Here is a 13,283-nt window from a genome sequence, read left to right on the forward strand (position 1 = left end):
AATGCCCTAAGCTGGGAATCTCGATGCAAAATAAAAAGAAGCCAGACAGCATACGCTCCCGATTGATGGAGCAGGAGGCATACTGCCCCAGAGAATGTGCATCTATGAAGTGCACCAACCAAACACTGCCACTACTACTTAGTGTCAATGCTAAGCCTGCTCAAGCTTCTGTGAACAGAGTGCTTTCAAGGACACTGGGGACAAAGCCTACATTAAATGACATCCCAGGCTGTGAGTAGCCATATCTAGACAGTGGAATATTCTGCAAGCCAGGATAGAAGGGGAGGAACAGGAAGCCTAGTGATTTTTCTAGCCATTTCTGCCAAACAGAAGATGTGGAACTTCTGAATTCTTGTCTCTAAGTGACATTTCAGATCCTATTACTAAGACACATTTGTAAGACAAGCAGGGAAATTTAGATACTAATTAAATTTTAAAGATGATTAAGAAACTATTACTCACTTATGATAATAAATGGTTTTATGACTGAGTGGGGAAAGAGTCTGGTTTAAAGACAGAGAACACGGAGTGGGCAGCACTTAACACTAAAATGTAAGTAATACAAAGATATTAGAATTGTCTTAATGCTCACAAAGCACTCCATGCTTTCTCTTTTCTTTCTTTCTCTCTCTCTTTTTTTTTTTTGCTCATTTTTTTATTTAAATATTTTTTAATTAATTTATTCATATTACATCTAGATTGTTAGCCCTTCCCCTGTTTCCTCCAATTCTTCCCTCCCTCCCATTTCTCCCCTTCTACCCTCCCCTATGTCTGTGATTGAGGGAGACCTCCTCCCCCTATATATGCTCTCAGAATATCAAGTCTCTTCTTGGTAACTAGCTATCTTTCCTCTGAGTGCCACCAGGTCTCCCCATCGGGGGGGACATGGTCAGAAAAGGGGCACCAGGGTTCGTGTGAGAGTCAGATCTCACTCTCCACTCAACGGTGGAAAGTATCATGTTCATCGCCTAGGTCTTGGTAGGGGTTCGAAGCTTACTACCTATATTCTCCTTGGCTGGTGCCTTAGTTTGAGGAGGACCCCAGGACCCAGATCTCCCTGTCATAAAGTTCTTCTTGTAGTTTTCCAGGACCCTGTGGGTCCTACTATTTCCCTATTCTTCCATGCTACTCTTGCCTAAAGTCTCAATCGGATATCCTCTCCTCTGACCCACTTTCTTGGTAAGTAAAGTTTTTCATGGTACGTATCCCTTGGACTAGTGTTTTGATATAAGTGAGTATATACCGTTTGTCTCTTTTTGCTTCTGGGTGAACTCACTCATTATGATAATTTCTAGATCAACCCATTTGTCCGCAAATTTCAGGAATTCCTTGTTTTTAATAGCTGAGTAGTATTCCATCGTGTAAATATACCACAGTTTCTTAGTCCATTCTTCTACTGAGGGACACTTAGGCTGTTTCCATGTTCTGGCTATTATGTATAGATCAGCTATGCACATGGTTGAGCATATGTCCCTGTTGTGTGGTAGGGCATTTTCTGGGTATATTCCAAGGAGTGGGATGGCTGGGTCTTGAGGAAGCCCTATTCCCATTTTTCTGAGAAAGCGCCAGATAGCTTTCCAAAGTGGTTGTACTAGTTTGCATTCCCACCAGCAGTGAAGGAGTGTTCCTCTCTCTCCACATCCTCGCCAACATGTGGTGTCATTTGAGTTTTTGATCTTAGCCATTCTGATGGGTGTAAGATGGAATCTCAGTGTCGTTTTGATTTGCATTTCTCTGATGACTAACGAGGACGAGCATATCTTTAAGTGTTTCTCGGCCATTTGATATTCCTCTGTTGAGAATTCTCTGTTAAGTTCCAAGCCCCATTTCGCAATTGGGTTGTTTGGTTTTGTGGTGTTTAATTTCTTGAGTTCTTTATATATTTTGGATATTAAACCTTTGTCAGATGAAGGGTTGGTGAAGATCTTTTCCCAGTCTGTAGGCTGTCGCTTAGTTCTACTGACAGTGTCTCCTGCCTTACAGAAGCTTCTCAGCCTCATCAGGTCCCATTTATTAATTGTCGACATTAAGGCCTGGGCTGTTGGTGTACTGTTCAGGAAGTTGTTTCCTGTGCCTATGTGTCCCAGGCTCTTCCCCACTTTTTCCTCTAACTGAATGTTCTCTGGTTTTAAGTTGAGGTCTTTAATCCACTTGGACTTGAGTTTTGTGCATGGTGACAGATAAGGGTCTAATTGCATTTTTCTACATGTAGACATCCAGTTAGACCAGCACCATTTGTTGAAGATGCTATCCTTTTTCCATTGAATAGATTTGGCTTCTTTGTCAAAAATCAAGTGAGCAAATGTGTGTGGATTCATCCTGGGTCTTCAATTCGATTCCATTGATCCACCAGTCTATTGCTTTGCCAGTACCATGCTGTTTTAATTACTGTTGCTCTGTAGTACAGCTTGAGATCAGGTATGGAGATTCCTCCAGAGGATCTTTTGTTGTATAAGATTGTTTTTGCTATTCTGGGTTTTTTATTTCTCCATATGAATTTGAGAATTGATCTTTCAATATCTTCAAAGTATTTTGTAGGTATTTTGATAGGAATTGCGTTGAATCTGTAAATTGCTTTTGGTAAGATGGCCATTTTTACTATGTTGATTCTCCCGATCCATGAACAAGGTAAATCCCTCCATCTTCTGATGTCATCTTCAATCTCTTTCTTCAGAGGTTTGAAGTTTTTTTTCGAATAAGTCCTTCACTTGCTTGGTTCGAGTTACTCCTAGATATTTTATATTGTTTGTGGCTATCGTGAAGGGAGTAGTTTTCCTAATTTCTTCCTCTGCCTGATTGTCATTTGTATACAGGAAAGCTACTGACTTTTTTGAGTTTATTTTGTATCCTGCCAATTTGCTGAAGGTGTTTATCAGCTGTAGGAGTTCTCTAGTGGAATTTTGCGGGTCACTTATATACACTATCATATCATCTGCAAATAGGGATAATTTAACTTCTTCCTTTCCCATTTGGATCCCCTTGATCTCCTTTTGCTGTCTTATTGCTCTGGCTAGAACTTCAAGAACTATATTGAAGAGATAAGGGGACAGGGGGCAGCCTTGTCTGGTTCCCGATTTTAGAGGGATTTCTTTGAGTATCTCTCCATTTAATTTAATGTTGGCTGTTGGTTTGCTGTATATAGCCTTTATTATGTTTAGATAAGAGCCTTGTATTCCTGATCTCTCCAGAACTTTGAACATAAATGGGTGTTGGATTTTGTCAAATGCTTTTTCTGCATCTAAAGAGATGATCATGTGGTTTTTCTCTTTCAGTTTGTTTATATGGTGGATTACATTGATGGATTTCCGTATGTTAAATCATCCCTGCATGCCTGGAATGAAGCCTACCTGGTCATGGTGAATGATGTCTTTGATATGCTGTTGTATTCGCTTTGCGAGAATTTTGTTGAGTATTTTTGCATCAATGTTCATAAGGAATTGGTCTGAAATTCTCTTTTTTTGTTGGATCTTTGTGAGGTTTAGGTATCAATGTGACTGTGGCCTCATAGAAGGAATTTGGTAATATTCCGTCCATTTCTATCTTTCGGAATAGCTTGAATAGTATCGGTATTAGCTCCTCTTTGAAGGACTGGTAGAATTCTGCACTGAAACCATCTGGCCCTGGGCTTTTTTTGGTTGGGAGACTCTCAATGGTTGCTTCTATTTCTATAGGTGAAATAGGGCTATTTAATTTGTTTATCTGGACTTGGTTCAATTTCAGCAAATGGAATCGGTTGAGAAATTTGTCCATTTCCGTTAAATTTTCGAATTTTGTGGCATAAATGCCTTTAAAGTAGGTTCTTACGATTCTTTGTATTTCTTCAGTGTCTGTTGTTATGTCTCCCTTTTCATTTCTGATTTTGTTAATTTGGATAGTGCTTCTCTGTCTTTTAGTTAGATTGGCTAACGGTTTGTCTATCTTGTTAATTTTCTCAAAGAACCAGCTCTTGGTTTTGTTGATTCTTTGGATCGTTCTCTTTGTTTCTAATTTATTGATTTCAGCCCTGAGTTTGATTATTTCTAGGCGTCTACTCCTCTTGGGTGTTTCTGCTTCTTTTTTTTTTTTTTTTTTTTTTTTGCTCATTTCTTTGTTTATGTTTTTGAGACAAGGTCTCTCTATTTAGTCCTGGAACTTACTATGTAGATCATTAAGGCTTCAACTCACAGAAATTCTCCTGCCTCTGCCTGGAATTGAAGGTACTACCACAGCTGGCGTACTTCATGTTTTCTAGAACTAAGCTGAAGGCATCTATTGTTCAGCTCAGTGAAAACTGGTGGCAGCAATGCCATATGAAGCAGATTTTAACTGTTTTTACAACAAAACATGTATGAAGGTGATGCAGATGTTAGTCACCTCTACGCAGCCATTCTATGATGTATATGTATCTCACAATTCCATGCTGTACACAACACCACAACACATGCATATACATTTTTTCAACCATAAGAAAGACAATATATATATATATATATATATATATATATATTTTCCCCCGAGACAAGGTTTCTCTGTGTAGCCTTGACTGTCCTGAACTTAATTTGTAGGCCAGGCTAGCCTCAAACTCACAGAGATCCACCTGCCTCTGCTGGGATTTAAGGCATGTGTCACCATCACCCAGCTTAATATATCTTAAAGTTTAGTCTTGAAGTTAGAAAAAAAATGAGATAAAGTTTAAGTGAAGCGAAGGCAAATGCATGATAAATAATGATGCTGATGATAAATACGTAGCATTCATAATAATATGTTCTATATTTCTAAGCATGACTGAAATTTCTGCAGTAATTTTTAAAAAATGGAATTATATACCTGGAAAACAAAACTAGTCTTTTCTTTTTTGCAACCCAGATAAAGAACAGCAATTGCTTAGCTATCTGCCATGTAGTTCATGCTAGCAGAGTTGCAGATTATGGATGTCCTAGAAAACTGCTCTTATTCGCCCACAGGAAGCATCTGCCTGTCGAGAACAGGCTAGAAAAAGCCCTCAGATTTAGATTCAAGTACGTTTTCAGCAAAGCTTCCTTATACAGTGCCGATGGAACAGAGCCTGTGCTTTTCTAACTGCTGTGAAGCACCTCCAGGCTACAAAGAGGGGTCTCAGAAGCAGATTAAGGTAACGGGGTGAGCCTGGGGGAACCCTGGCCTCAGCCCTGCTTCCTAAGGTCAGTTTCTGCACTATCTTCTTTCCAGCCTAGGGTAGGAATGGGTCACAGTTTTCCTACAGGAATTCCTATCAATAAACAGCCCACCGTGCCTTCTGCTTCTTCCTAACACGCTCAAAGTGATCCCATGGCCTGCCAGTTTGCTGATCCTAGATGAAGTTTTAAAATCTGAACCCTCTTGTCTAGTCCCATCTGTCAAGCTGGCATCCGTCTGTGGGGAGGTCTCAGAATGCAGCTTTGCAGAAGATGATTGTCCTGTAACCTGAGTGGTCTGCTGGGTTTGAGGTCACTGCTTCAGCTGCTGTCATTTAAGGTGCCAATCTGTTGCAGGTGTCCAGCATGTATGACCTCCAAGGACAACACAGGCGGTTGACTGATGTCACTATTCAGCCTACGTTTCAGCACAGGGGCCCTCACAACTCCACACTGCTGTCAGGACCACCGCACTGAGATGCCACAGCAGGCTGCTGCTTAGTACTCTAGGGGACTGCGCTCGGCTGACAGGGGACGCCCCATGCCTAAACTGCTTGAGATTTGTCACTGCTACTCTCTCATCCCAGCAATGCACCTTCCAGGTGGAAGAGAACATAGGCTCATGTGACTTTACTGATCCCTGTTCCCCAAGACCATGTACACATCTGACAAATTCTGGGCAAAGTTCTTGCTCGTTGCCTGATGGCCCCAGTGATGAGGTATAATATTTACTAAATACTCCACATTTCTTCAGTACATTAATGCTTTCTAGAAAATACTGACAGAGCATGCTTTTCAATCTCTTTACTTCAACTCGTCCATGAATCTCCAGAACAAAACCTTCATACACAGACCACAGTGTTGCCACATTCCTCTCCCTTCAGCTGGCATTCACATCAAATGCAGTCGTGGAGAGCAGAGCAAGCTACCTGGAGGTCCAACCCACTGTCTGAGCATAACAAACCAAACCCTTGCGATTCACAGCCATGTGTAAGACAGAACTTCATTCGAATCAACAGATAAGTGACCCTGAGTTAATTAACATCAGATGAAATAAAGTCTACCATTTCCATTATGAGATATCTTCCACCACCTCAACATTATGGTATTTTAACTTTCACATTTAGATGTTTAGATCGTCCTAAATTTATAAATATGTGCAACCATTGCTTGGAATCTACACAGCATCCATTCTAGGGCCCCAGTTCCTGTATGAAAGTCTGTGTCAATGTCAGCTGTATAAAACTGTGTCCTGTGTGCACAAAACCCAGCATATTTAAATGATCCCTAGATTTTGTAATGCCTAACATGACATAAATGCTATATAATAAACAACTAGTTCAACTTTTGAAAGTGCTTTCCATTTATAGTAGCCTAAACCCATGGGTGGTGAAGCCGCAGCTAGGGAGGGCCACTGTCTGTGAGACAGGCCGTTGCTGACCCTCCCCGCAGTAGCTGATTGCTAGTGCCATCCCCTCCCTATTCTTTCCCTCACTCATCTCACACGCTGGCTTTAATACAGGCCAGCTTCCCTCCATATGAGTCTTTCCCTACTGCTCAAACCATGTCCTAGAGAAGTCTGAACTAAGTATTTTGTCACCGCCTTGCCATTTGGTAGAGAATACAGCATCTTTTCCTGTGGCCTAGCTCCTGGTTCTGACTCTTGAAAGCTCTCTGTACTTGAGTACACCTCAGGACCTACTCTGTAGCTTCCGTGGAAAACAATGTGATTGGAATGAAAATTACATTACATCTACAGATCAATCAGGCAAGAGGACCTTTATGACAGTATTTCAATAGTGTCATTATCTTTTTTCTTACTGTATGAGTGGGTGGGTGTCAGGGTTGTAGCTAAAATGCATAAGCTTGTGACTTTCTTGTAGTAACTCTAAGTATCTCCTTTCCTCAAGTTTTAATTCAAGTCTCTGCTGATAATTCACAAAAATGTAATTCTGTATGCAACAACCGTGTCAAATTATTTTACTACCTCTCATAACTTTGCTATGGATACTATGTGTCTTCCATGGAGACAAATGAGTCATCTGTGGATAATGCCAATTTTATTTCTCAAAATGACCAATTTATTTTGTGTGTTTTATCTTTGTATATGGGTTCTAAATAAAAAACAACAATAACAACAACGACAACAAACAATCTAATGACTAAACTAAGAATCGTGTCCAAGCTGGACATGGTGGCTCAAGCAATTAATCCCAGCACTCAGGAAGCAGAGACAGGCAGATCTCTGTAAGTTTGAGGCCAGCCTGGTCTACAAAGCGAGTCTAGGTAAACCACAACTACAAGAAAAACTCTGCCTGGAATTAAAAAGAAAGAGAGAGAGAGAGAGAGAGAGAGAGAGAGAGAGAGAGAGAGAGAGAGAGAGAGAGACACAGAACGAACGAACTGTGCCCAGTTTCGGATGTTGCAACTGCCTTAATGTCTCATCTCTAAGCACTTGCTACAGCTGTTAACACTGGAGCTCCTCTTCTGTTGCAGTTGGCTGGAATGCGTCCTAACCAGGGCCAATTTCATGTACTATGAAGGACCACTTGTGTTTTCTCTAATCTGTGGATGCTGTTGAGACAGCGAATGGCATTCATGAAACCTCCCTTGGACTATTGACTACGTGCTTTGTATGTCTTACATTATATCTGCTGACACTCTGAAACCCATAGCTAAACCTTTACCAAAGAGAACTATTTGGGGGAAAATACAACAAGTTAAAAGATCAGAGCTCTAAAGAAAATGGGTGCAAGTACTGCTCCTTTGGAATCTGGCCTGGGTGGCAAGAAGCCTTGTCAATCTGACTGCCTGCAGTGTGGTGAAGGCTGAGCACTGACTTACCAATCAGCGTATATTTGGCAGCAGGGGAGTAGGGGGAGGTACTGTCTAAATGAATATAGTGAGATTTTCATCATTTTTATGTTAACTTTCTGTTGGACAAATAGTTTTGTGAAAAATTAGGGGAAGAGGTTAAAAATACTTTGTTAAAATTATCAATATATCAGTTAAGCTGGATTTATAATTAATAAAGTTTCTCATTTTCTATTTGAAACAAAACCAATTCACAATCCATATATGCCCATATATCCACTGACTATACTGAGCCTTACAAAGCATGGGTGTTTTCAGAGCTACGTTTGCCAAGCCTGCATTTGTTAAGGCTTCTGAACTTCTCTACTTTTGATTAAACTGAGTAACAGAACAGGCCATTATACTCAGTTTTAATAGGCTGCATCTTGCTGTATAAATGTAACTTTTCTGGTTAGGCCTCTGGCTACTTATATCTCCTCTCCCTACAACTTGGCCTCAGTTGATCTTTCTTAACAATTCCATGTTGCGTATTTGTATCCTTCTGTGTGTCTGACCAAGAGAACAGAATCTGAGCACAGCATAATCCCACCGAATACAAAACAGCTACTGTCTTGCGGCAGCACAGATACACAGGGGTGAGAAGCCAGAGGGGACTCCCAGTGGCCACAGCACGGAGCAGCTATTTGGCCCAGGCGCTGTATTTATTTGGGTATTTTAATAATTGTATCTCAAGCACTCGATTCAGTTTTTGATCTTTCCAAAGATTTTGTTCGTTTTCTCACTGGGAACAAGACATGTATGTTTGATAAAAGGCTATGTCTCTTAGAGACGTCCATGTCAGGTTTATTAGCTGGTATTTCACGTCCTGTGTTACAAAGCTACCGCTGCTGACTGGAAGACACTTCCTAGCAGCCACACCACCTGGGGCACTGAAGCCACTAAAGCTTAAAGCTCAACAAAGGACCCAGCGGTCCCACTCAAACTAAGGCACCAGCCAAGGACAATACAGGCGGTAAACTTTAAACCCCTACCCAGATCTAGCCAATGGTCAGAACATTCTCCACAGTTGAGTGGAGAGTGGGATATGACTTTCTCACATACTCTGGTGCCTCACATTTGACCATGTCCCCTGGAGGGGGAGACCTGGTGGCACTCAGAGGAAGGACAGCAGGTTACCAAGAAGAGACTTGATACCCTATGATCATATACAGGGAGAGAAGGTCCCCCTCAGGAACAGTAATAGGGGGGGGGAGTAAGGGGAAAATGGGAGGGAGGGAAGAATGGGGGGATACAAGGGATGGGATAACCATTGAGATGTAACAAGAATAAATTAAAAAAAAAAAAAAAAAGCTCAACAAAGGAAAGCTGCCTTAATCTCGTCAGTTCCCCAGTGTCACATGAACCTGAAGACACTTTAAAATCCATTTATATCTCTAAAAGAAATGAAACCAAGGTAATGCTTTTTGTTTAGTCTTGGTTTTGTTTTTTACATAACAAGGGAAGAAAGCGCACGTCGGAGCAGAGGTGTGCACACTGGTCCTGAACAATACTTGAGGCAGTTGTGGGCAGAATCAGGGATTACACAATCTATGGGTATAAAACACACAGAAGACTGTTGGAGAAATTTGCCACTAGCACCTCCTCACAAAGACAACAGGGCATCTCACTTGAAGGTCATTTTATAAAATACATCTCTGCCTGAACACCGCAAGTACTCTACCACTTTGTCTGTGAGCTTGTTTGGAAACCAGAGAACTGTGGTATCTGTTACATCTCGTCATTTGGGACACTCTCTAGCACTAACCCACTGGGGAAATAAAAACAAACTAATGTTATTAGAGCACGTAAAATGGGTGTGCTCAGCAAATCCTGGGCCTTAGTAACAGCCTTTGTTTAAATTTAACTAGATTGTGGCAGCAGGCTGGCAACATTACTATTCGCTCTTAAAAGCAACAAGAAGATCAAATGACTAGGAACCAAAATAGCATTGGGAGGCCGAGTCATAAAAGATGAATGATGAAACGGAAGCAGCACATCAGTTTCAATGGGTGGTTCTGAGACGGCTTACTCCAAACGAAGGACCTAGGCATTGCCTGAAAGCCTGGCTGCCGAAGCCAAGCTCTGTGCTCTGCCCCATGCACTTACTGTGGACATTCCTCAAAGAGGAAAGAAGAAAGAGCATCTCAGTTAAATCCAGCCTCGGTGGAGACACAGCAGTCAACACAAACACCCAGCACTGACTGGGGAGGAAGCAGAGAAAGGCACCGGTTTCCACGCCTTGCACCTGTGTGACAGTGATGATCGACTACCATACCTGTGCTTTTTGATGCCATTGGAGAACGCATCTCCCCCACCACAGTCTTGTCCTTCAGACATTCTGTTTCTTCCACTGCTCACAGGCACTTCGTTCTCTTCAAAGGAGTGTGGTGTCACAGCTTCCAGGCAAGTCAGGGACCCCTCGGACTCGGAACCTGTGGCAGAGCAGTCATGATGAATGTGCAGAACTTGGGTGCAAGCCTTCACTAACAATGGCCAGCTCCCTCAACGCACTGCACTGTGAAACTCAAGCAGCCTACTTTGTCCTTTCACAATCCGTCCGCAAACACCTCCTCAGGGATTTCAGAGAACCCGCTCCCACTGCGGCTCACATGGGTTTATGTGACAGATGTACACTTATTTAAAGTTGCAATTAAACTGACTTTATATACTTAGAGGTAGCCAAAGATTACTGAGTTCTTTAAGAAATCATATTCAGTAGTCTCCCATCCCCACGTTTCTATTCTCTTCCTTCTCAAGGCATCTTAACTATAGCATACCTAAAAATGTTCAATTTAAAAGCCCATGTATAATGGAATATTGACAGTGGCTGCACTTATGATACGTTTAAGTCACATCAAATCCTGCAGTAACAAAAGGAAAGTTAATTTTGAAAACACATGTAACAACGCTGCCCTGGCATGACTCATCTGAATTCCTGGTGTCCCTACATCAGTTATGAGACACGGGTTCTAAGGACGGAAATGCCACATTGCCAGTTGCCTATGTACTCAGAATGGAGCCATCTGCTTGCTGGGGACCAGGAAGATGATTCACTTCTGTACCATCCATGTCAGTTGCCAAGATTTTCACAGTCCGCATCTCCTCTGAGCAGCTTTAGGTGCTTTGGGAGTGGTGAGGTGAGGTGAGGCTCGGAACCCTCATTAAGTATGCCAATAAGCTCCTGGCTTGCAAGTGGGAACTTGGGATCCAAACCCCAGTTTTCTGACTCCCTATTTAATAGTTTGTTTCAGCTCAAACAGTAGCCACTCTCCAGATTTTTTTTTTTTAAACAGGAGGGCTCTGTTCTAGTAAAACACTGTTCAAGATGGCCTATGACTTCCCATTTGACTCTGCCCACTTGTGCTTAGCTCTACAAAGCTTGCTTCACACAGCTGGGGACACCCTGCTTGGTGCTGACCTCTCATTTGCCGCACAGGTACCACAGCTCAACTCAGAAACAGAAGGCTTAGGCTTCCCTTCTTCCTAGCACTCAGCTCGGCGCACAGAGTCTTACTGTGACGCCATCAGGCTGATGCAAAAGGAAGCAAATGCTGAGCCACAGTGCCAGCAGCACCATGGCTGTCTGCAGCACGAAGGACAACTCGAAGCTCAGCCCTCCAAAAGGCTCAGCTCTCTCCTGGCCCTCACAATAAAGGCACACACTGGTACTTCTCCCCCACCCACTGTTTGGCTTGCTGTGTTTTTAGCTCCTTGAAGTCCACTATGGTTCAACAACTATATAGAAAAACCCAGAAACCACTTGTAAGCATTAAATTGTGCACAGCAAGGTGATGATATCTCGTGTCACCACTTTGTCCTGAGGTATGTGATGGTAAGAGTTGTAAGTGAAAGTCCTGAGCCAGCTACAGGACCAAATCAAAGCTGGGAACACATCGGGGAGAGAACGATCTGCCTGTTCCCTTGTAAACCATTAAGAATTTCAAGAGTTAAACAATTTTGCCTTAGTGTGACTTGAAGTGCATTTGTCCTATGTAATTTAGATGTCAAAAATAAAAAACGCACTCAATCAGACCATGGATATTTTTCTAAAATACTGCCGTACACAGGATACTGTGTTTGGAGACGCAAATGATAGGAAGGGACTTTGCTACTTAAAAAGCTGTTGCTCATGTTTGTTTGGTTTTTTTTTTTTTTTTTAATTAAAAACAGATGTATAATAAACAGTAAGCAAGAGATAGTAAGAGCTTCTATGGGTAAAGCTAGTCTTTCCCAAAGTAGGAGCTCAGTGTGGTGTGGATGCAAACTGTAAGACACTTTCATGTATGTTAGTCCCTTTAGAAATGTGCACATGGGACCACATGCCCATGTCACAGGCACACAGTCAGATGGCACTGCAGACCTTCGTCCTCTCTGGCCACTGACACCTGGCAACTCCGTGTCCCTTTTCCATGCCATCTCCCTGTCCATCTCCCCTTCCCTACGCTTTCCCATCTCCACCATCCTCTCTAACCACTCTTCTATTTGATTTATCAGTTAAAAAGCTCTGATGGAGGTCACTAACTACCTCTATTCTGCAGAGTGCAGTGGCCATTTCTCAGTCCTAACTGTGATTCATCTCCCAGCTCTGACACTGCTCAACTCATTCCTCCCTTCTTAGGAAACAGGTGCAAGGCAGATAGACAAGATTCCCAAGCAGTGAGGTCTGGCAGAAGTGCACTGTGTGGACAACAGCTCATTCAGTCAGTTGTTGTGGGTATAGTCACAGGTCTGAATGGGGACAGTGGGCCGCCAGGCATCAGCCCACTTCATAGTGGAGGATGGGGACAGTGGGCCGCCAGGCATCAGCCCACTTCATAGTGGAGGATGGGGACAGTGGGCTGCCAGGCATCAGCCCACTTCATAGTGGAGGATGGGGACAGTGGGCGGTCAGGCATCAGCCCACTTCACAGTGGGGGATGGGGACAGTGGGCCGCCAGGCATCAGCCCACTTCACAGTAGAGGATGGGGACAGGGGGATCAGTGGGGTGACGGCTGTCAGTGGGGATGGGGCAGTGTCAGTCCCACTTCATAGTGGGGGATGGGGACAGTGGGCCGCCAGGCATCAGCCCACTTCACAGTAGAGGATGGGGACAGTGGGCGGTCAGGCATCAGTCCACTTCATAGTGGGGGATGGGGACAGTGGGCCGCCAGGCATCAGCCCACTTCATAGAGGAGGGGAGTGTTGGCAAAGGGCTGTGGCTGCTGAATGAGTCGAGTAAGCTGACAGGAAGTAAGAACACGGAGGAGGATAAAAGTGTCACCACACAGGAACTGTCCCAGGTAAACAGTGACACTGTG

General features: G+C 43.0%; 1 protein-coding gene across 7 annotated transcripts in view; it reads right to left on the reverse strand.

Moving 5' to 3' along the window:
* Osbpl1a (oxysterol binding protein like 1A) overlaps positions 1 to 13,283 on the reverse strand; it is a 194,093-nt gene that overhangs the window by 61,127 nt on the left and 119,683 nt on the right. For all 7 annotated transcript variants that reach the window (XM_051163746.1, XM_051163740.1, XM_051163743.1 and 4 more), the window contains one exon: positions 10,261 to 10,417. In XM_051163746.1, the coding sequence (XP_051019703.1) occupies positions 10,261 to 10,417 (157 nt within the window). The remainder of the gene's footprint in view (positions 1 to 10,260; positions 10,418 to 13,283) is intronic.

This window comes from Acomys russatus, chromosome 20 (assembly GCF_903995435.1).
Source record: "Acomys russatus chromosome 20, mAcoRus1.1, whole genome shotgun sequence".
Taxonomy (NCBI): domain Eukaryota; kingdom Metazoa; phylum Chordata; class Mammalia; order Rodentia; family Muridae; genus Acomys; species Acomys russatus.